General features: G+C 37.9%; 1 protein-coding gene across 6 annotated transcripts in view; it reads left to right on the forward strand.

Annotated features, from left to right (window-relative positions):
* The window catches only part of Cyfip (Cytoplasmic FMR1-interacting protein Sra-1), a 143,503-nt gene extending 118,333 nt beyond the window's left edge, over nucleotides 1-25,170 (forward strand). For all 6 annotated transcript variants that reach the window (XM_053789637.2, XM_053789640.2, XM_053789639.2 and 3 more), the window contains one exon: nucleotides 13,906-25,170. In XM_053789637.2, the coding sequence (XP_053645612.2) occupies nucleotides 13,906-14,097 (192 nt within the window). In that variant the 3' untranslated portion in view covers nucleotides 14,098-25,170. The remainder of the gene's footprint in view (nucleotides 1-13,905) is intronic.

Here is a 25,170-nt window from a genome sequence, read left to right on the forward strand (position 1 = left end):
CAGGAAAAGAGGGACTATAAATGTATTAATTCAAGGATTATGTGGAGTAAAATAAAGATTGGATGTGAAAAGTGGGTTATAATAAGCGTGTATGCACCTGGAGAAGAGAGAAGTGTAGAGGAGAGAGAGAGATTTTGGGAAATGTTGAGTGAATGCGTGGGGAGTTTTGAATCAAGTGTGAGAGTAATGGTGGTTGGGGATTTCAATGCTAAAGTGGGTAAAAATGTTATGGAAGGAGTAGTAGGTAAATTTGGGGTGCCAGGGGTAAATGTAAATAGGGAGCCTTTAATTGAGCTATGTGTAGAAAGAAATTTGGTAATAAGTAATACATATTTTATGAAAAAGAGGATAAATAAATATACAAGGTATGATGTAGCACGTAATGAAAGTAGTTTATTAGATTATGTATTGGTGGATAAAAGGTTGATGGGTAGGCTCCAGGATGTACATGTTTATAGAGGGGCAACTGATATATCGGATCATTATTTAGTTGTAGCTACAGTTAGAGTAAGAGGTAGATGGGAAAAGAGGAAGGTGGCAACAACAAGTAAGAGGGAGGTGAAAGTGTATAAACTAAGGGAGGAGGAAGTTCGGGTGAGATATAAGCGACTATTGGCAGAAAGGTGGGCTAGTGCAAAGATGAGTAGTGGGGGGGTTGAAGAGGGTTGGAATAGTTTTAAAAATGCAGTATTAGAATGTGGGGCAGAAGTTTGTGGTTATAGGAGGGTGGGGGCAGGAGGAAAGAGGAGTGATTGGTGGAATGATGAAGTAAAGGGTGTGATAAAAGAGAAAAAGGTAGCTTATGAGAGGTTTTTACAAAGCAGAAGTGTTATAAGAAGAGCAGAGTATATGGAGAGTAAAAGAAAGGTAAAGAGAGTGGTGAGAGAGTGCAAAAGGAGAGCAGATGATAGAGTGGGAGAGGCACTGTCAAGAAATTTTAATGAAAATAAGAAAAAATTTTGGAGTGAGTTAAACAAGTTAAGAAAGCCTAGGGAAAATATGGATTTGTCAGTTAAAAACAGAGTAGGGGAGTTAGTAGATGGGGAGATGGAGGTATTGGGTAGATGGCGAGAATATTTTGAGGAACTTTTAAATGTTAAGGAAGAAACAGAGGCAGTAATTTCATGCACTGGTCAGGGAGGTATACCATCTTTTAGGAGTGAAGAAGAGCAGAATGTAAGTGTGGGGGAGGTACGTGAGGCATTACGTAAAATGAAAGGGGGTAAAGCAGCTGGAACTGATGGGATCATGACAGAAATGTTAAAAGCAGGGGGGGATATAGTGTTGGAGTGGTTGGTACTTTTGTTTAATAAATGTATGAAAGAGGGGAAGGTACCTAGGGATTGGCAGAGAGCATGTATAGTCCCTTTATATAAAGGGAAAGGGGACAAAAGAGACTGTAAAAATTATAGAGGAATAAGCTTACTGAGTATACCAGGAAAAGTGTACGGTAGGGTTATAATTGAAAGAATTAGAGGTAAGACAGAATGTAGGATTGCGGATGAGCAAGGAGGTTTTAGAGTGGGTAGGGGATGTGTAGATCAGGTGTTTACATTGAAGCATATATGTGAACAGTATTTAGATAAAGATAGGGAAGTTTTTATTGCATTTATGGATTTAGAAAAGGCATATGATAGAGTGGATAGAGGAGCAATGTGGCAGATGTTGCAAGTATATGGAATAGGTGGTAAGTTATTAAATGCTGTAAAGAGTTTTTATGAGGATAGTGAGGCTCAGGTTAGGGTGTGTAGAAGAGAGGGAGACTACTTCCCGGTAAAAGTAGGTCTTAGACAGGGATGTGTAATGTCACCATGGTTGTTTAATATATTTATAGATGGGGTTGTAAAGGAAGTAAATGCTAGGGTGTTTGGGAGAGGGGTGGGATTAAATTATGGGGAATCAAATTCAAAATGGGAATTGACACAATTACTTTTTGCTGATGATACTGTGCTTATGGGAGATTCTAAGGAAAAATTGCAAAGGTTATTGGATGAGTTTGGGAATGTGTGTAAAGGTAGAAAGTTGAAAGTGAACATAGAAAAGAGTAAGGTGATGAGGGTGTCAAATGATTTAGATAAAGAAAAATTGGATATCAAATTGGGGAGGAGGAGTATGGAAGAAGTGAATGTTTTCAGATACTTGGGAGTTGACGTGTCGGCGGATGGATTTATGAAGGATGAGGTTAATCATAGAATTGATGAGGGAAAAAAGGTGAGTGGTGCGTTGAGGTATATGTGGAGTCAAAAAACGTTATCTATGGAAACAAAGAAGGGAATGTATGAAAGTATAGTAGTACCAACACTCTTATATGGGTGTGAAGCTTGGGTGGTAAATGCAGCAGCGAGGAGACGGTTGGAGGCAGTGGAGATGTCCTGTTTAAGGGCAATGTGTGGTGTAAATATTATGCAGAAAATTCGGAGTGTGGAAATTAGGAGAAGGTGTGGAGTTAATAAAAGTATTAGTCAGAGGGCAGAAGAGGGGTTGTTGAGGTGGTTTGGTCATTTAGAGAGAATGGATCAAAGTAGAATGACATGGAAAGCATATAAATCTATAGGGGAAGGAAGGCGGGGTAGGGGTCGTCCTCGAAAGGGTTGGAGAGAGGGGGTAAAGGAGGTTTTGTGGGTAAGGGGCTTGGACTTCCAGCAAGCGTGCGTGAGCGTGTTAGATAGGAGTGAATGGAGACGAATGGTACTTGGGACCTGACGATCTGTTGGAGTGTGAGCAGGGTAATATTTAGTGAAGGGATTCAGGGAAACCGGTTATTTTCATATAGTCGGACTTGAGTCCTGGAAATGGGAAGTACAATGCCTGCACTTTAAAGGAGGGGTTTGGGATATTGGCAATTTGGAGGGATATGTTGTGTATCTTTATATGTGTATGCTTCTAGACTGTTGTATTCTGAGCACCTCTGCAAAAACAGTGATAATGTGCGAGTGTGGTGAAAGTGTTGAATGATGATGAAAGTATTTTCTTTTTGGGGATTTTCTTTCTTTTTTGGGTCACCCTGCCTCGGTGGGAGACGGCCGACTTGTTGAGAAAAAAAAAAAAAAAAAAAAAAAAAAAAAAAAAAAATATATATATATATATATATATATATAAATATATATATATATATATATATACATATATATTCATATATATACATATATATTTATATATATACATATATATTTACATATATATATATATTTATATATACATATACATATATATTTACATATATATATATAAGGTTGGTAGACAGCAACCGCCCAGGGAGGTACTACCGTCCTGCCAAGTGAGTGTAAAACGAAAGCCTGTAATTGTTTTACATGATGGTAGGATTGCTGGTGTCCTTTTTTCTGTCTCATGAACATGCAAGTTTTCAGGTACGTCTTGCTACTTCTACTTACACTTAGGTCACACTACACATACATGTACAAGCACATATATACACACCCCTCTGGGTTTTCTTCTATTTTCTTTCTAGTTCTTATTCTTGTTTATTTCCTCTTATCTCCATGGGGAAGTGGAACAGAATTCTTCCTCCGTAAGCCATGCGTGTTGTAAGAGGCGACTAAAATGCCGGTAATCCCGCACCTCCTCCTAACTTCCAAACTACGAATTCTCTGCATTATATTCACACCACACATTGCCCTCACATGACATCTCCACTGCCTCCAGCCTTCTCCTCGCTGCAACATTCATCACCTATGCTTCACACCCATATAAGAGTGTTGGTAAAACTATACTCTCACACATTCCCCTCTTTGCCTCCAAGGACAAAGTTCTTTGTCTCCACAGACTCCTAAGTGCACCACTCACCCTTTTCCCCTCATCAATTCTATGATTCACCTCATCCTTCATAGACCCATCTGCTGACATGTCCACTCCCAAATATCTGAATACATTCACCTCCTCCATACTCTCTCCCTCCAATCTGATATTCAATCTTTCATCACCTAATCTTTTTGTTATCCTCATAACCTTACTCTTTCCTGTATTCACCTTTAATTTTCTTCTTTTGCACACCCTACCATATTCATCCACCAATCTCTGCAACTTCTCTTCAGAATCTCCCAAGAGCACAGTGTCATCAACAAAGAGCAGCTGTGACAACTCCCACTTTGTGTGTGATTCTTTATATTTTAACTCCACGCCTCTTGCCAAGACCCTCGCATTTACTTCTCTTACAACCCCATCTATAAATATATTAAACAACCACGGTGACATCACACATCCTTGTCTAAGGCCTACTTTTACTGGGAAATAATTTCCCTCTTTCCTACATACTCTAACTTGAGCCTCACTGTCCTCGTAAAAACTCTTCACTGCTTTCAGTAACCTACCTCCTACACCATACACTTGCAACATCTGCCACATTGCCCCCCTATCCACCCTGTCATACGCCTTTTCCAAATCCATAAATGCCACAAAGACCTCTTTAGCCTTATCTAAATACTGTTCACTTATATGTTTCACTGTAAACACCTGGTCCACACACCCCCTACCTTTCCTAAAGCCTCCTTGTTCATCTGCTATCCTATTCTCCGTCTTACTCTTAATTCTTTCAATAATAACTCTACCATACACTTTACCAGGTATACTCAGCAGACTTATCCCCCTATAATTTTTGCACTCTCTTTTATCCCCTTTGCCTCTATACAAAGGAACTATGCATGCTCTCTGCCAATCCCTAGGTACCTTACCCTCTTCCATACATTTATTAAATAATTGCACCAACCACTCCAAAACTATATCCCCACCTGCTTTTAACATTTCTATCTTTATCCCATCAATCCCGGCTGCCTTACCCCCTTTCATTTTACCTACTGCCTCATGAACTTCCCCCACACTCACAACTGGCTCTTCCTCACTCCTACAAGATGTTATTCCTCCTTACCCTATACACGAAATCACAGCTTCCCTATCTTCATCAACATTTAACAATTCCTCAAAATATTCCCTCCATCTTCCCAATACCTCTAACTCTCCATTTAATAACTCTCCTCTCCTATTTTTAACTGACAAATCCATTTGTTGTCTAGGCTTCCTTAACTTGTTAATCTCACTCCAAAACTTTTTCTTATTTTCAACAAAATTTGTTGATAACATCTCACCCACTCTCTCATTTGCTCTCTTTTTACATTGTTTCACCACTCTCTTAACCTCTCTCTTTTTCTCCATATACTCTTCCCTCCTTGCATCACTTCTACTTTGTAAAAACCTCTCATATGCTAACTTTTTCTCCCTTACTACTCTCTTTACATCATCATTCCACCAATCGCTCCTCTTCCCTCCCGCACCCACTTTCCTGTAACCACAAACTTCTGCTGAACACTCTAACACTACATTTTTAAACCTACCGCATACCTCTTCGACCCCATTGCCTATGCTCTCATTAGCCCATCTATCCTCCAATAGCTGTTTATATCTTTCCCTAACGGCCTCCTCTTTTAGTTTATAAACCTTCACCTCTCTCTTCGCTGATGCTTCTATTCTCCTTGTATCCCATCTACCTTTTACTCTCAGTGTAGCTACAACTAGAAAGTGATCTGATATATCTGTGGCCCCTCTATAAACATGTACATCCTGAAGTCTACTCAACAGTCTTTTATCTACCAATACATAATCTAACAAACTACTGTCATTTCGCCCTACATCATATCTTGTATACTTATTTATCCTCTTTTTCTTAAAATATGTATTACCTATAACTAAACCCCTTTCTATACAAAGTTCAATCAAAGGGCTTCCATTATCATTTACACCTGGTATCCCAAACTTACCTACCACACCCTCTCTAAAAGTTTCTCCTACTGTGACAACTCCCACTTTATGTGTGATTCTTTATATTTTAACTCCACGCCTCTTGCCAAGACCCTCGCATTTACTTCTCTTACAACCCCATCTATAAATATATTAAACAACCACGGTGACATCACACATCCTTGTCTAAGGCCTACTTTTACTGGGAAATAATTTCCCTCTTTCCTACATACTCTACTTGCTGATGACACTGTGCTCTTGGGAGATTCTGAAGAGAAGTTGCAGAGATTGGTGGATGAATTTGGTAGGGTGTGGAAAAGAAGAAAATTAAAAGTGAATACAGGAAAGAGTAAGGTAATGAGGATAACAAAAAGATTAGGTGATGAAAGATTGGATATCAGATTGGAGGGAGAGAGTATGGAGGAGGTGAATGTATTCAGATATTTGGGAGTGGATGTGTCAGCTGATGGGTCTATGAAAGATGAGGTGAATCATAGAATTGATGAGGGGAAAAGGGTGAGTGGTGCACTTAGGAGTCTGTGGAGGCAAAGAAGTTTGTCCTTGGAGGCAAAGAGGGGAATGTATGAGAGTACAGCTTTACCAACACTCTTATATGGGTGTGAAGTATGGGTGATGAATGTTGCAGCAAGGAGAAGGCTGGAGGCAGTGGAGATGTCATGTCTGAGGGCAATGTGTGGTGTGAATATAATGCAGAGAATTCGTTGTTTGGAAGTTAGGAGGAGGTGCGGGATTACCAAAACTGTTGTCCAGAGGGCTGAGGAAGGGTTGTTGAGGTGGTTCGGACATGTAGAGAGAATGGAGCGAAACAGAGTGACTTCAAGAGTGTATCAGTCTGTAGTGGAAGGAAGGCAGGGTAGGGGTCGGCCTAGGAAAGGTTGGAGGGAGGGGGTAAAGGAGGTTTTGTGTGCGAGGGGCTTGGAATTCCAGTAGGCATGCGTGAGCGTGTTTGATAGGAGTGAATGGAGACAAATGGTTTTTAATACTTGACGTGCTGTTGGAGTGTGAGCAAAGTAACATTTATGAAGGGGTTCAGGGAAACCTGCAGGCTGGACTTGAGTCCTGGAGATGGGAGGTACAGTGCCTGCACTCTGAAGGAGGGGTGTTAATGTTGCAGTTTAAAAACTGTAGTGTAAAGCACCCTTCTGGCAAGACAGTGATGGAGTGGATGGTGAAAGTTTTTCCTGCCTTCGTGGGAATTGGCCAGTGTCATATAGAAATAAATAAATAAATATATATATATATATATATATATATATATATATATATATATATATACATATATACATATATACATATATACGTATATACGTATATACGTATATACGTATATACGTATATACGTATATACGTATATACGTATATACGTATATACGTATATACGTATATATGTATATATGTATATATATATATTTTTTTTTTTTTTTTTTTCAACAAGTCGGCCGTCTCCCACCGAGGCAGGGTAACCCAAAAAAGAAAGAAAATCCCCAAAAAGAAAATACTTTCATCATCATTCAACACTTTCACCACACTCGCACATTATCACTGTTTTTGCAGAGGTGCTCAGAATACAACAGTCTAGAAGCATAAACATATAAAGATACACAACATATCCCTCCAAACTGCCAATATCCCAAACCCCTCCTTTAAAGTGCAGGCATTGTACTTCCCATTTCCAGGACTCAAGTCCGACTATATGAAAATAACCGGTTTCCCTGAATCCCTTCACTAAATATTACCCTGCTCACACTCCAACAGATCGTCAGGTCCCAAGTACCATTCGTCTCCATTCACTCCTATCTAACACGCTCACGCACGCTTGCTGGAAGTCCAAGCCCCTTACCCACAAAACCTCCTTTACCCCCTCTCTCCAACCCTTTCGAGGACGACCCCTACCCCGCCTTCCTTCCCCTATAGATTTATATGCTTTCCATGTCATTCTACTGTGATCCATTCTCTCTAAATGACCAAACCACCTCAACAACCCCTCTTCTGCCCTCTGACTAATACTTTTATTAACTCCACACCTTCTCCTAATTTCCACACTCCGAATTTTCTGCATAATATTTACACCACACATTGCCCTTAAACAGGACATCTCCGCTGCCTCCAACCGTCTCCTCGCTGCTGCATTTACCACCCAAGCTTCACACCCATATAAGAGTGTTGGTACTACTATACTTTCATACATTCCCTTCTTTGCCTCCATAGATAACGTTTTTTGACTCCACATATACCTCAACGCACCACTCACCTTTTTTCCCTCATCAATTCTATGATTAACCTCATCCTTCATAAATCCATCCGCCGACACGTCAACTCCCAAGTATCTGAAAACATTCACTTCTTCCATACTCCTCCTCCCCAATTTGATATCCAATTTTTCTTTATCTAAATCATTTGACACCCTCATCACCTTACTCTTTTCTATGTTCACTTTCAACTTTCTACCTTTACACACATTCCCAAACTCATCCACTAACCTTTGCAATTTTTCTTTAGAATCTCCCATAAGCACAGTATCATCAGCAAAAAGTAACTGTGTCAATTCCCATTTTGAATTTGATTCCCCATAATTTAATCCCACCCCTCTCCCAAACACCCTAGCATTTACTTCCTTTACAACCCCATCTATAAATATATTAAACAACCATGGTGACATTACACATCCCTGTCTAAGACCTACTTTTACCGGGAAGTAGTCTCCCTCTCTTCTACACACCCTAACCTGAGCCTCACTATCCTCATAAAAACTCTTTACAGCATTTAATAACTTACCACCTATTCCATATACTTGCAACATCTGCCACATTGCTCCTCTATCCACTCTATCATATGCCTTTTCTAAATCCATAAATGCAATAAAAACTTCCCTATCTTTATCTAAATACTGTTCACATATATGCTTCAATGTAAACACCTGATCTACACATCCCCTACCCACTCTAAAACCTCCTTGCTCATCCGCAATCCTACATTCTGTCTTACCTCTAATTCTTTCAATTATAACCCTACCGTACACTTTTCCTGGTATACTCAGTAAGCTTATTCCTCTATAATTTTTACAGTCTCTTTTGTCCCCTTTCCCTTTATATAAAGGGACTATACATGCTCTCTGCCAATCCCTAGGTACCTTCCCCTCTTTCATACATTTATTAAACAAAAGTACCAACCACTCCAACACTATATCCCCCCCTGCTTTTAACATTTCTGTCATGATCCCATCAGTTCCAGCTGCTTTACCCCCTTTCATTTTACGTAATGCCTCACGTACCTCCCCCACACTTACATTCTGCTCTTCTTCACTCCTAAAAGATGGTATACCTCCCTGACCAGTGCATGAAATTACTGCCTCTGTTTCTTCCTTAACATTTAAAAGTTCCTCAAAATATTCTCGCCATCTTCCCAATACCTCCATCTCCCCATCTACTAACTCCCCTACTCTGTTTTTAACTGACAAATCCATATTTTCCCTAGGCTTTCTTAACTTGTTTAACTCACTCCAAAATTTTTTCTTATTTTCATTAAAATTTCTTGACAGTGCCTCTCCCACTCTATCATCTGCTCTCCTTTTGCACTCTCTCACCACTCTCTTTACCTTTCTTTTACTCTCCATATATTCTGCTCTTCTTATAACACTTCTGCTTTGTAAAAACCTCTCATAAGCTACCTTTTTCTCTTTTATCACACCCTTTACTTCATCATTCCACCAATCACTCCTCTTTCCTCCTGCCCCCACCCTCCTATAACCACAAACTTCTGCCCCACATTCTAATACTGCATTTTTAAAACTATTCCAACCCTCTTCAACCCCCCCACTACTCATCTTTGCACTAGCCCACCTTTCTGCCAATAGTCGCTTATATCTCGCCCGAACTTCCTCCTCCCTGAGTTTATATATATATATATATATAATATATATTATATATATATATATATATAATTATATATATTATATATATATATTATATATATTATATATATTTATATATATATATATATATATATATATATATATATATATATATATATATATGTATATAAATATATATAAATATATGTAAATATATATATATATATATATATAAATATATATATATATATAAATATATATAAATATATGTAAATATATATAAATATATATAAATATATATAAATATATATAAATATATATATATATATATATATATATATATATATATATATATATATATATATATATATATATATATATATATATATATATATGTATATATATATATAAGAAAAACGAAAGTTTCTCTTTTAAATTTAGTTATTTATACGGGAGAGGGGTTACTAGCCCCTTGCTCCCGGCATTTTAGTCACCTCTTACAACACACATGACTTACAGAGGAAGAATTCTGTTCCACTTCCCCATTTTTTTTTTTTTTAACAAGTCGGCCGTGTTAATGAAAATTGCTTGAAAGTGAGTGAAACTAGAATTAGTAGTGGTGTGCAAATGATTTTGTACTTTATATCCTGGTGAATGGGTGAATTTATTTTGTAAATGATTATGTGCTAAAATCATGCGGGTTTAGCACATAATCATTTGCAAAATAGGAAATGCATCATACAGATGCATTTCGTATTTGTACTCGCCTACCTGGTGAATGGAGAAGTACCGGAATGTATTAATATTTTCTTTCTAGAATATGTGGCTGGCAAAAGAGGATATTTGTTCATGTGAAGTTGTGTGTAAAGGAAGGTAAGGAAAGCAAAGCAGCAGATCAGCATCAGCATGGCAGTGTAAGATTGTGATGGATAGTGACATATTGGTGGTGGAAGATAAATATACATTTTGGGAGGATAGTATTATGCAAATGTAGCTCTATGCTGGGAGAAATAAAGGAGAAAGCAGTATGTGGGAGAAAGGAGATTCTCTGGGAGAGTTTATTCTTAAGAAATAAACATGATATTGTGAGAACGATGATGAAACTGTTGAATGATTGTGAAAGTTTCTTGCTTTTCTGGGTCACCCGCCTCGGTGGGAGATGGCCAACGTGTTTAAAAAAAAAACTCAGCATGAAGAAAGATATACTGTGAAGAAAAGATAATTCTGACATGGATAGAGGCAGCAGAATCTAGATTTCAAGCTTTGTTTTTTAGAAGAGTAGTTTCAGGAACATTTTACATTAGTTGGCAGGAGGGAGTAAAAAGTAAGAATGTACAGTATGTAGGAGGTGAGGTGAGGGATGACAGTACCTATTACATATGGGGACATAAAGTGAATACAGCCTCTCCTCACTTAACGACGGAATTTCATTCCAAAGACCACGCTGGTCAACGAATTCGTTGCAAAGCAAGGAGCAAACTGTAATGGTAGTGGGTTTGTGTCAACCATCTTTGATATTGTTTTAATGTCACCTTTGCACCATTTATAATTTTTTTATTATACACCTACCATCCGACTTACGACCAAGCTTGGTTCCGACTAACTGGTCATAAGTCAATATGGACATAAGTCGAACCTTACTACTGAATATCAGCATCACATTAAGTAAAGATTTTATTTTATTGTTTTATTTTGGTATTTCATTTTTTACTTTACTCTTTATGCTGTTAGTACTGTATTTTATACTGTAAGGTTTAGGAGAAATACTGTGTAAAACACAAACAGTTGTTTATTTCCCAGAACATTTGCATGCAAAACATGGTCGTAAGTTGAGTGGTCGTATGTCGAGCAGGTCGTAAGTCAGATGGTAGGTGTATTTTTAAATGTTTATACAGTATTGTACTGTATATTGTAATAAACAGAATAAAGGAAATCAGCTCTAATATACATTATTTAGTTATGCATACTGGTCAGAGAGCCCACCATAAGTCCAAGTCGCCAGTCAACGAGCTCATTGCTAAGTGAAGAAAGGCTGTACTGTATATGGAAATGGTTTGCAATAATTTGGATGTGTGTGTATCTTGTTGCCTCTTTCTGTTATATTAACCCTTTCAGGGTCAGAACCCCTGATTTGAAATGTGCTTTCAGGGTTGGAAAAATGTAAAAAAAAAAAAAACTTTTTCCAAAGGTAATGGAACTGAAAGTACAAAATTTGATGGAAAACTCGTGGAATTACGCTCTCACAAAGTTAGCAGTCTTGGCAGTATTTATGCATTGGTGATTTCGCCCAATTTCAGTCCTATTTTAAGCTAATTCCATTGTTCCGGCCGACCAAACTCATAGGTATTTCGTTAGTATTCCTTCTATTCTGTCGAATGAGTACAAGAAACTAACCATTTACCTATTTCAAATACCCAATAAAATTATCAGAAATTGGTAATTTGGCCAATTTCACACAATTCAAAAATTGCCAATTTCAAAATAGGATCCTGAATAAGCAATATAGACATTACTGGTACTTAAACAACATTTCATCTGTTATCAGTCACATTCTCAGACCTCCCCTATATTATGCTTGCTTTCCACTTTGAATTTATTTGCATAAAACAGAAGATTTACTGTTGTGCATACTATTGCTTTACTGTAATAACTGCATAAATAATGTCAGTGCATTTGTGGACATGCATTAGACGGACCAGATGGACCAATATTGGACAAGTGACGTAATTTGTGTACTCTGAAATATTGGCAAAAATCGAACATTTGTGTTACTTTGAGCTCAATTTCAAGCTACTTTCAGTCCTCAAACCAATCAAAATCATCATCATTTCTGTAATATATCTTCCGTTCTTTCGAATGTGATCAAGAAACCGAGAATGCAACAACAAAAACCATGTGAAAATACACTGCAAAGTTGCTTTTTTAACTCTTTCAGGGTCGGCAGACCCTCTCCTAAACTTGTTCTCAGGGTCGGAAATTTTTCGAGAAAAAATTTATTTTTCTTATGAAATAATAGAGAATGTTTTCCTGATCATAATGACACCAAAAGTATGAAATTTGATGGAAAACTTATGGAATTATGCTCTTGTGAAGTTAGCGGTCTTGACGATATTTATGCATCGGCAATTTCGCCACAATTTGAACCCTCTTTTCAGCCAATTCCAATGTACCAGTAGACAAAAATCATAACTATTTTGCTAGAACTCCATTTTTCTATCGAATGAGTAAAAGAAACCACCCATTTACCTATTTCAACTATCCAATAAAGTGGTCAGAAATTGACAATTTTGCCAATTTCACACAAATTTCAAAAGATGCCAATTTCCAAATAGGGTCCAGAATAAACAAGACAGACATTCCTGGCATTAAAATAACATTTTTTCTGTTCATTAGTCACATCCCCAGGCCACTCTTACATTTCTTTTGCTTTCCACTTTGAATTTTTATTCTCACAAAAAAATAGAAGATTTACTGTTATACAGACTACTGCATTAGTGTAAAAATGGTATACATAATATCAGCGCACTTGTGAAAGAATAAGACTCACCAGTTGATGTGTATTGGACGCGTGGCATGATTCGTTTACTTTTGAACTTTGGCAGAAATCGAACATTTCTGCTACTTTGAGCTCAATTTCAAGGTACTTTTCATTGTGAAACCAATCAAAATCATCTCAGTTTCTGTAATATGTCTTCCATTCTGTAAAGTAAGACCAGGAAAACTAGAATACAACCACAAATAGCATATGAAAATACACTGCAAAGTCGCCGTTTTAAAGCAAAAACACAGAGTTTTTTTTTCTCATTATGCACTGTGTGCTGCAAGATTTTTTTATGCTGTGCACACTGACCACATAGACCCATTCTTTCATATGTAGGCCTACCAGCTTTCTCTCTCTAGATTTGAAGGCGCTAGAATTTATGCGTACTAGTACGGCACCAACCCTGGCGTGCAAGCCATACTAGTATGGCACCAACCCTGAAAAGGTTAAACCTAAAATACTGAGGCTTTTTTTTCCCATTATACACTGCTGTAGGATTTTTTTATATGGTGCACAGTTACTGCACAGACCCATTCTCTCAAATCTAGTACCAAATTTACCGCTAACAGCTTATCTTAGTGAACTGAGCTCATGGAGTAGTACTATGGGACCAACCCTGACTTCAAAGCCGTGGCACAACGGGACCCTCCCCCGAAAAGGTTAAAGGAGCACAATGGTTTAGGCTCTGCATATTTTTTCAAATTAGATTTTTTTTTTTAAATGCTATTGTTTATTTCATCTGCAGCAACTGAAGAGGATGTGCGACCGCATCAGACGGTTCCAGGTACTCAACTCGCAGATCTTTGCTGTTCTCAACAAATATTTGAAAACAAGTGATCCTGATAATTTACCAGTGGAACACGTTCGCTGTTTTCAACCACCAATACACCAAAGTCTTGCCAATCAGACGTATCAGCGGCCAGACCACTTGCGCTGAGCAAGTCCTCACTCCATTCTACGTTAATACTTTTGTACTGCATGTAGCGTACACACATTTGTTCCTACATTTTCATCACCTGATGAATAGCTTCTTTATATGACTTGTGAGCTTAAGGATATTTTGTTTGAGAATTCTTTTCTTTAGGTTATAAGCAGTTTTTATATTGGTTATAACATTTAGAAAAATGTTATGTTCAGTAATGAATTTTTTATTCAAATAACAAAAAGCCTTAGAAAGAATGTTACAAGCTTCAGGTATAATAATAGGAGTATGTTAAATGTTGGATTTATTGAACATGAAATTTCAATCTCTCATATTTATAGCTTTCCTAGGTCAAAATATTGCTTTATGTGTTATCACTTCATTTACTTATTGTAATCTGTTGATGTTTTTAGGTGTTAAGGTTGCTCTCTATTTAATCATCACATCTGTACAGTACAGTATTATTGTAGTAAAAAAATATACAGCATATTTTGTTTTTTAGTTGAAAGTGTCTTTGTAAATTGATGAAGACAAGGAAGCTCCAGAGTCTAAGTTTCAGTTCCATTTACCAACCTGGCCTTAGCAACATGTGCAAATCTTGCTCAAATTTATTTTGTTTTAAATTTGAACTTTTCCATATATGAAACACTGGTTCTGCATTATCTTTTGGTTTTGATATAGGCATTTGTTCAAATAATAATTTTTTTTTTCAAATAACTTTCATATATTTTTTAATGTGGCTGAGAAGTATTTGAAAACATTTAGAGGTATATTAAATTTTTCTAGTTTATGTTTGTTCAGTACTGTATATACTTAGCCCTTCCCATATGTGGGGGATGCATTCTGAAGAAAGGCTGTATAATAGGAATCCATGTTAGGTGAATCCATGTTTATATAACGGTACAGCATATATTTTTGCTTTGATTTTGGTGCAGTGCCTGTCTTTTGAGACCCCACACATGACCCGCCATTAGTGGAGAATATTTGCTGAATCATCTATTAATAGTCGAGTTATGTAAGTACCAGTGTCATGAATACCAAAGATTTTGTGTGAATATATTTGTGGAATTATGTCTATAAATAACATTTTTCATTCTTAAAATTATGCAACTCTGATTATTGAGTCTAATGGTTGCTCTGGATGGCCATAGGCCAGTAGCTACTTCACCCTCACATCTGTGTTCTTAGAGATCATTGTCTCCAGCACAGCATGACAGTATTTGATCTTGGCTACACCACCACATTAGGGCCATTGGCACTGGTGAACAAACCAGTAAATCAACAGTAATAAGGCTCTATAAATATATAGCATTAAAGGCCATATAAATAGTTGCAGCCTGACGAAACTGTTCAGCTGCACGTGCAAACCACAGCCATCGTCAGTGTTTTCAGTAGTCAGAAAATGAGAAACTCATAGTGAATGAGTATTAGAAGAACCTGCAGTGTGTGAGGGCTGAGTATATATAGTTTTCCTTTGAGAAACAAACTTATTCAGGGAAAATATTTCAGTCTCAAGTATTACCATTTTTTCTGATTTGAAATTGGTTTAAGACATTGAAATTTAAAAAAAGATGATTTAAAATTGGTTTAAAACATTGAAATTTTAATAAAGAGTATACTGTTAGTGCTCAATTAGTTTAGCACTCATTGGGAATAATTGTAATTTAAAAGAAATACTAAATCATTATTTGTTGCGATGCAGTTGATGGGTAAGTAGATTTGCGTTCCATTAATGGATAATACAAAACTCTTCACACTAAAGGGAATTGTTTAACAGTTTTTTTAGTATGGGAGGTAGGTTTGTGTTTTTGCTGATTGCTAAGTAACTACTCATGTTAGAGAGGTGTTAAATAGATGAATGTTGTGTAGCATGTATTATCACTTGAACTGACTTTATTATTAAACTTATAGCCTATACTTCTTCATTAGTATTGGGAGTTAACACCAGTGTTAGGAGAGGCTGTGAAGGAATTAAGGTCTTTGATCTGCATCATTCTAGGTGTTGATATGCTAATACTGTAGCAGTATGAATAGCATGAATGTGTGATCTTGGTGCATTTTTGTGAATTTAATAATTGATTCCTATGTGCAAATAATTACACTCATTCATACACATGTATCCAAACAATACTATCCTTTAAGGATTTTGCTTAATTGAATTAATTGTATAATTATACATAGTTTTAAATTTTGTAAATATGAGCTGTTATGGGAATGTACGGAAGATATTCCAATTTGTGTAGAGATGAGATAATACAAAAAAGAAGTGTGCACAGGGAGAATTTTGACATAGAATTGTGTAGTAAGAGTGGTTGTGTGTAGGATCTTTTATTGATTCTAAAATGCAGATGGAGAGGTGGATGGCATAGCTTCAGGATAATGGATCAAGTAGGGTCCCAACTTAGGATATTTTGCATTACTGAGGATATTTCAACGTTGAAGTGTTTGGAAATCAGAGCCTGTTTTTTTCCCATAGACACCCATGTTATCAGAGATAAGTTTTTGAGTCATGATATTCTGTATGTAATTTCATGTATTTTTTAAATAATGAAGTGAAAAAATATAGTACAGTACTCAGATGAATCTAGCTCTTTCTCTCCTTCTTCCCTCTCTTCTTTCATATCTGACAACAGAACATGGGCAGTAGTAAGAGGAGTGCCTTCCTCATTGTAAGTCAGGGAACTGTTGTATTGTGTAAAGATTTTTTTCAAGTCATGTTACAAAAATCAATGTTACTGATACCAAGGAACTGCATTTCCATTGGAGCTTGAAAAGGTGTTTGGATTTGTTAGGCAAGATACATATGCAACAGTTAGGTACAGTGGAACCTCAGAAATTGAACGTATCACATATTGAACATTTCGAAAATAGGACCATTTTTTCGGACAAACTGTGTCCCTATTATCGAACGCGCCCCTATTTTTGGACCGCCAGGTACGGGACCTGTCTGCCAGCCCGCTCTGTCCGTGTCCCCGCGCAGGCGCCGTGAGCAGTCTAGCTTTGTTTATGCTTGAGTGAACACTAACCTGCGCTCTCATTCACGCATTTTACGATTATTTCGTTGTGTTTAGTGTTTGTGGGACTGTGAAATAAGCTACCATGGGCCCAAAGAAACTTGCTAGTGGTACCCCTGTGGTAAAGAAAGTGAGAAACACCATAGATGTGAAGTAGGAAATAATACAGAAGTATGAGAGTGGTGTGAGACTTGTTGAGCTTGCCAGGATGTATGGGAAAAGCAAGTCGACCATCGGTTCTATCCTGGAAAAGAAAGAACAAATCAAGGAAGTTGATGTTGCGAAAGGTGTTAATATGCTAACCAAAAAAAGACCACAAATAGTTGAAGAGGTTGAGTTGTTGTTGCTGGTGTGGATCAAGGATAAAGAGATTGCAGGTGATAGTGTTTCAGAGACGATTATTTGCGAAAAGGCAAGGAAGTGGTATGCTGATCTGGTACAGAAAACTCCTGGAACCAGTGCTGATAGTGAATTTAAGGCCAGCAGAGGCTGGTTTGGCAGATTTAAGAAGTGTAGTGGCATACACAATGTTGTAAGACATGGTGAGGCAGCCAGTTCAGACAAACGGGCAGCTGAGAAGTTTCTACAGGAGTTTAAGGGCTACATAGACAGTGAAGAATTCAAACCTGAACAAGTGTTTAATTGTGACGAAACAGGCTTGTTTTGGAAGAAAATGCCAAAAAGGACCTTCATCACACAGGAGAAAAAGGCACTGCCAGGTCACAAGCCTATGAAAGACAGGCTTACTCTTTTGTTCTGTGCTAATGCTAGTGGTGATTTTAAAGTGAAGCCTTTACTTGTGTATCATTCAGAAAATCCCAGAGTGTTTAAGAAAAACAATGTCTTTAAGAACAAGTTATGTGTCTTGTGGAAAGCTAATCATAAGGCATGGGTCACAAGACAAATTTTCAAAGAGTGGGTCTATGAAGTGATTGGCCCCAGTGTGAAAAAATACCTCCAGGAAAAGAAATTGCCACTCAAGTGCCTCCTGTTAATGGACAATGCTCCTGCTCATCCTCCAAACTTATTAGACCTCTTGTCTAAGGACTTCAGTTTCATAAAAGTGAAGTTCTTGCCTCCTAACACCACGCCTCTCCTCCAGCCCATGGACCAGCAAGTCATTTCTAACTTCAAAAAACTCTACACAAAAGCAGTGTTTGAAAAGTGCTTTGAAGTGACCACAGACACTAAGTTGACCCTAAGAGAGTTCTGGAGGAATCACTTCAACATCTACAGCTCCATAAGCCTTATAGGTAAGGCTTGGGAGGGAGTGACTTCCAGGACTTTGAACTCTGCTTGGAGACAATTGTGGCCAGATTGTGTCCAAAAGAGGGATTTTGAAGGGTTTGAGGCTGACCCTGACCCTGACCCTGACCCTGACCCAGCTCACCCTCTGCCTGTTGTGGACTCTATTGTGGCATTGGGGAACACCCTGGGGTTGGAGGTGAGTGGTGAGGATGTGGAAAAGTTGGTGGATGACCACAGGGAAGAGCTAACCACTGAAGAGCTGCAAGAGCTTCATCTGGAGCAGTATCAGACCAAAGCTGAGGAACTTGCTTCAGAGGAGGAGGAAGAGGGAGTGGATGAGGTGCCTTCTTCAAAGATTAACCCTTTGACTGTTTCAGGCCCCTCTCTGAAACTGTCATTCTATGTCGCCAAATATTCGAAAAAAAAAAAATTATTTTTTCTTATGAAAATGTTAGGAATATTTTTAGTAGTGTTTTAAGCCTAAAAAAAAATTTTTGCCATCAGTACTTACCGAGATATAGAGCCGCAAAGTTTGCAGAAAGTGACGTGCGTACGGCAACAGCGGCGACCGCCGCCCACCCGGTATTCTTTTATTTACTCTAATTCAAAGGTTTCTTGCATTTTTCAATGTTTTTCTGTTCCAGGTAACTTATGTGGCCTGTGAGACCAATGTAAGGTGCATTGTTCAAATATACACTCATTGTTTACAACACAATAACAGAACAAACTTTATCACTATTAGTTTGTGTATACACTTTGTTTACACAAACAAACAATACAAAACAATGTTTATTACTGTTGTTCCATAATATATATACATATGTACAGTCACTAAACACGTTCCTAGAACTGCTGCAGCTTGTGGATCTCTTTGAAACATGGGTATATGCAGAGGGGCACTTCACACTCCTCACACATAAAACGAGTGTCTCTGCGTGTTTGTGGGCGTTTTGTGGTATGCATACATACATAACACCTCTTCTGAGCATTTTTCTTGGCAGTAGTAGGAGGCAGTTGTATGGGGTAGTGGTCACCAGGCCTCAAACGAGATGATGTCTGTGGGCGCTGGTCTATTTCAGGAGTTGCTCCTTGGTACTTTGCAATTATTTGTCTGATTACTGACAGGCAAAATTCACCATATTTTGGTGTTTTGTTGGTCTTCAACTTGTATATGTTATAAGCATTTAGCATAGAGATATCAACAAGATGGAAAAAAAGTTTTATATACCACTTATAACTCTTGCGTACACAGTCTGCAAATCCAATCTGCATGTCACATTTGTCCACTAAGCGCATATTGAGGTTGTAGTCCATGACAGCTGCAGGCTTTAGAATGGGTTCATTGGTCTCTCTGTTGTCCCTGCCACTGGGTACCTTTTCGTTTCTGTGAACTGTTGTCAACAATGTGACATCACGTTTGTCATGCCACCGAAATGCCATGATGTCATTGGCAGCAAAGGCTTGCACCTCACCTCTGCGAGTGCCAGCATTGAACCTTGGCATATGTTTACGATTACCACGCACTGTGCCACTCGCAAGAAATCACTGAGTAAGGGGCTTGTGTACCAGTTATCAGTAAATAACATATGCCCCTTACCAAGATATGGTTCCATCATTGTTCGAACCACATCACCAGAGATACCCAATAACTTCATGGTATCTCTCAAAGTATTACTGCCAGTGTACACAATGATATCCAAAACTAGACCACTTCTGCAATCACACAGTACAAATAGCTTTATACCAAAGCGTTTCCTCTTGCTTGGTATATATTGCTTGAATGAGAGTCTTCCTTTGAATAAAATCAAGGACTCATCAATAACAAGCTTCCTGAAGGGATAAAAATACATGCAGCACTTTTGTTTCAGGTACATAAACACATTTCTGATCTTATATAACCTGTCGCTTCTGTCAGGCCTGGTTTTGTCTGAAAAGTGTAACATACGTAACAGTATCAGGAAACGATTGACACCTATAATGTCACTAAAACCTGGAGTTGAAATCAGGCGTTCTGTTGCCCAGTATGTGGTGACAGTGTGCTTATACACATGTGGCATAAGCATTATTGTGGCAAAAAACAGGTACATCTCTGCCACAGTTGTCTCCTTCCACTTGTGTAGCCATGATTTTGGTGAGATAATTGTATTTGCCATGGTGTAATCACAGTATGTGTTTGTTTCCCTGACAATGATGTCCATCAGGGGTTCATCGAAGAATAACTCAAAGCAGTCCAGTTCACTGGCATTGTTCCCAAGTGGACAAGATGGCTTTATTCCACTTTGTGTTTCATCAAAGTCATGGGGACTGGGAACAAACTCGTCACCATCCTGCCAATCCCAGATGTGGTCTGCTGGTGGGGTCTGGATATTGTACCGTGGTTGTGGTTGTGCAGGTTGTGGTGGTGCAGGTTGTGGGAGTGTGGGGTAGGGTGAGGCTGGTTGTTGTGCTGCGTCAGCAGCGTAAGTAGTAGCGTGGCCCGCTGATGGTGCCACATGGACCGTGCCACCCTCACTATCACCACCACTGCCTCCTCCCTCACTGTCACCATTCATACCCATCGTTACAATATCGCCATCTTCACTATCAGGTCGTGGTGTAGGGCCACGGGATGTGCTCCCAGAGTTTCTCCTTCCCCTTGGAACAACATATGAAACACTACCAGACCGCATGCTACGTCGTACATACTGCCGCTTCACTGGGGAATATTCACTCTCACTAGAACTGCTTTCAATGACCTTGAAATCACTATCACTATCACTGCTATCATCTGGGTGTTGTACACGACCAAATAGTTTCCTCTTTCGTCCTGGTACAGGCGAACGTGAACGTGAACAAGCCGGCACAGCACCAGAGGTGGAAGGTTGTGGGTCATCTGGGTTTTCATCACTAATTACGTTATCCTGGGCACTTTTTCCGGTAACACTCACTTCAAAACCCTGGAATTCACTGTCACTGACATTTTCATCGCTGTTAGAGCTATCACTTGGGAACAAAAGACCTCCAATCCGCCGAGGAGTGAGGAACTTCTTACCGAGAGGCATGGTGAAAATGGACTAACAACATGGCGTTCCCACAATGCACCGCTGGGTCCCAGATTTTTTCACAGGGTGCACACCGACCACTGAGACCCATTCTCTCTCGTGTAGGCCTACCAGGCCTTTGGCGCTTGATTTGAAGCCGCTAGAATTTGTGCATATAAATACGTCAGAAACATTGGCTCATAAGACGTATTTATACGTCAGAAACAGCCAAAGGGTTAAGGAGATTTGTGCCAAGTGGAATGATGTCCAAATGTTTGTGCAGAAGTACCACCCTGAGCAAGCTGAAACAAGCCATCTTTGCAACAAGTTCAGTGACAGAACCATGTCCCATTTTAGGGAAATGTTAAAGAGGTGCCAGAAACAGAGGACTGTGGACAGTTATTTTGTGAGACAGGGGTCCAGTGACTCTCAAGCTGGTCCTAGTGGCATTAAAAGACAGAGAAGGGAAGTAACCCCAGAGAGGGCTTTACTTGAAGTCCTCATGGAGGGGGATTCTCCTTCCAAACACTAACCCCAACTCCCTCTCTCCTCCTCCCTATCTTCCAGATGCCATCACCAATCTTCAATAAAGGTAAATAAAAATGTTATTTTATATGTATTACTATACATAAAAACTATAGTATGTGTTGTATGTAAAACTGTAATTAATCTCTATAAAATGTATTTTTTGTGTGAATATTTTTGGGTTTCTGGAACGGATTAATTGTATTTCCATTATTTCTTATGGGAAATATTGCTTTGAATTTCAGACTTTTCAAATTTAGAACTAGCTCCTGGAACGGATTAAGTTCGATTTTTGAGGCTCCACTGTATCTTTATTTCGAAACATTTTGCCTACTCAGTAGGCTTCTTCAGTTGAGTGCAGAAAAGTTGGTAGAAGCAAAAGAGATGTGAAGATGATGTAATCAGTCCATTACCCTTGAAGATGTAGTTTTGAGGTGGTCAGTCCCTCAGCTTCTACCAGCTTTTCTGTACTCGACTGAAGAAGCCTACTGTGTAGGTGAAATATTGTGAAATAAAGATACTTAACTGTTGCATATGTGTCTTACCTAACAACCGGTTGGTATTTTATACCATTTTAATATTCAGGGTTTGGATTTATTGTCTAGCTTTGTACATGGATCATTACTGAATATTTGTACATTAGGCAGAATAAAAAAAAAATCGGTTCTGTTGTAAATATGTCTAGATTTATGCTATTGCTTAATTACTGGAGTATCTTTTTTTTCCCCCCTTTCAGATAAGGAAATAATGTTCAAATTTTAATTTTTCAGATATTGGTGCTAAACTATTTAGAACTACTAAATCTGGGTGGATTGTAAAGACAGGTAATCATGAGATTTATTAACATCTCTAATATTTGGCATTGTAATCATAGTTGACATCTAATGCTGGTTTGTGGGGTTTTATAACTGCATATTTCTTGGAAAAAATTAGATACTAAAATGTTTGAAAGGTATTACAAATATTTAAATGTAGTATGCATGCGTAAATGGGAAGTTTCAACAATGTCCAAATCCTGATCTGTTTATTCACCAAACATAAGTTGATGAATAGGTATATTGAGTCATCATTTTTATTGCACTGCACTTCATATGTTCCTCTTTCTCATGAAGCGCATATCAAACCTGGTGAAACTGAGGTTATCATTATTGTTATAATGATGATGGGTGCTAAATCAGTAGGATTCATAAAGCACCTGAGGAGTGGGATGTAATCAGGTTAGATCGAAGGTAGGGAGAGTAACTCAGATTCCTTGGATCAAGAGCCCTTTACCAGCATTAAAAAAAATCCTATTGAAGGGGTAGAGTAAAATAATGATAGTAGGTGAAGCAATTTTAACTTTTCAAGTACGAATTGGTTAATATTTCTCTTCATTAGTTAAAGAGTGATTATGTATCTTATATTGATACAAAAGAGGTTATATCAATTTATTTTTTCTATTTTACATTACACTGACATTTAAATACTCATATCTCTATGTAAGGTGTGTAAAATGGATTCACATGGAACCTGTGTCAATTCTCCTAACTGAATATAATTTATATTATTCTAAAATTTTGTCACAAGGTAATTTTTATCTTCAAAGATTAATGTATTATACCTGTTTATTGCTCGTAAGGGGCTCTTGATCCAAGGAACTTTACTTGTTCCTCCCTGGATCAAACCTGATTGCCTCCCATTGCCCTAGGCACTATATGACCCTATGGGTTTGTTGATCCCCCCAATTAAAATATATTCATGGAGAAGTGCTGAATCCATGGGAGGCAATCTAGTTTGTTTCAAGGAATGGGAGGGTAGCTCTAATTCCTTAGATCAGGGTACCCTTTTTCACTTTAGAGGATGTCCTCAATAAATTTCCTCTTCTTGAAAAATCATAGCACACTTTTGGTTGTCTGAATGATCCCATTAAGACAAGAACAAAACATTTTTGTAAACTGCATAAACTCATCAGTATTATAATTAGGTATATTTAGGGAAAAGCGCTGAAACTTTAGGGGGGTACACCACTTAATATTGAGTTTTATACTAAATTCTGTAACTGCTTTATGGCAAGTATTACATTTAGGGATGTTTCAAATGTGATCCAAGGAAGGGGCAATCTGGTTCAACTCATTGGATCAAAAGTCCCCTCATCAGCATCAAGCAACCCCTCTTGAGAGTATGAGAGTGTTAAAAACTATTGCTAATTAGTGATATAACTCTTGTTGTATGTCTAGTCATGTTACGTACTAACTGCATTCTGTTAGGAAGCAGTATTTCAACATCTGTCATTTTCTATTAAACACATTGCTAATGTTATACTGAATGATGGCTGTCAGAGGGTTGATGCATATACTGAGTGATGGCTGTCAGAGGGTTGATGCATATACTGAGTGATGGCTGTCAGAGGGTTGATGCATATACTGAGTGATGGCTGTCAGAGGGTTGATGCATATACTGAGTGATGGCTGTCAGAGGGTTGATGCATATACTGAGTGATGGCTGTCAGAGGGTTGATGCATATACTGAGTGATGGCTGTCAGAGGGTTGATGCATATACTGAGTGATGGGTAGGAATACATGTATTGCAGTTTAGAGTCACTTGAATTGTGTTATTCGTGCATTTTTGGAAAGACTACTGGAGATGGAGCGATGAGCACGTTCCTTACCCTGAGACAATACGATTAGCGTGACTGCATATTACCAATATTTCTGTAATACTAGCAATGGGTAGCCCATATGGATTTAGCACTTTTGACTTATATGATACTGTAATACTGAGTTCAACAACAAGCAAGTTTGGCAAAGACTCACATAACAAGGTTGTTTTTCAAAGCCTTCTGTGTTCAAGGTACCAACATAAATATTGTTCACTAATTTTTACAAATGTAAATAAGCAGTACGTACTCTCTTATATAATTAAATGTACTATTTATCCAAGTACATACAAGTAATAATTTTTAATGCATGCTTAATGATAGAAATGAATGATACACAGTATGTATCGCACATTACATATAATTTTATAAAAATATATGTAATAAATACTAAGCTGAATGATTCATTGGTAGACAGTCATTGGAGTATTGTGATTAACAATTATGAAATAAGCTGTAAAAAGAATTACTGTAAAAGTTTGTTTAAGCAATGTGAAGCAGAAAAAATTGTCAAGTAATGTTCCAATTAAAATTTCTGGTTTTGCTGCGTTTACAAAAATATGTAAAAACTACAATTATTACTTTTTGGAGAATACCTGTAAAGATGCTTTTTTTCTTTATTAATAAATCTACTTACATGAATAA

Source organism: Cherax quadricarinatus, chromosome 68 (genome assembly GCF_038502225.1).
Source record: "Cherax quadricarinatus isolate ZL_2023a chromosome 68, ASM3850222v1, whole genome shotgun sequence".
Taxonomy (NCBI): domain Eukaryota; kingdom Metazoa; phylum Arthropoda; class Malacostraca; order Decapoda; family Parastacidae; genus Cherax; species Cherax quadricarinatus.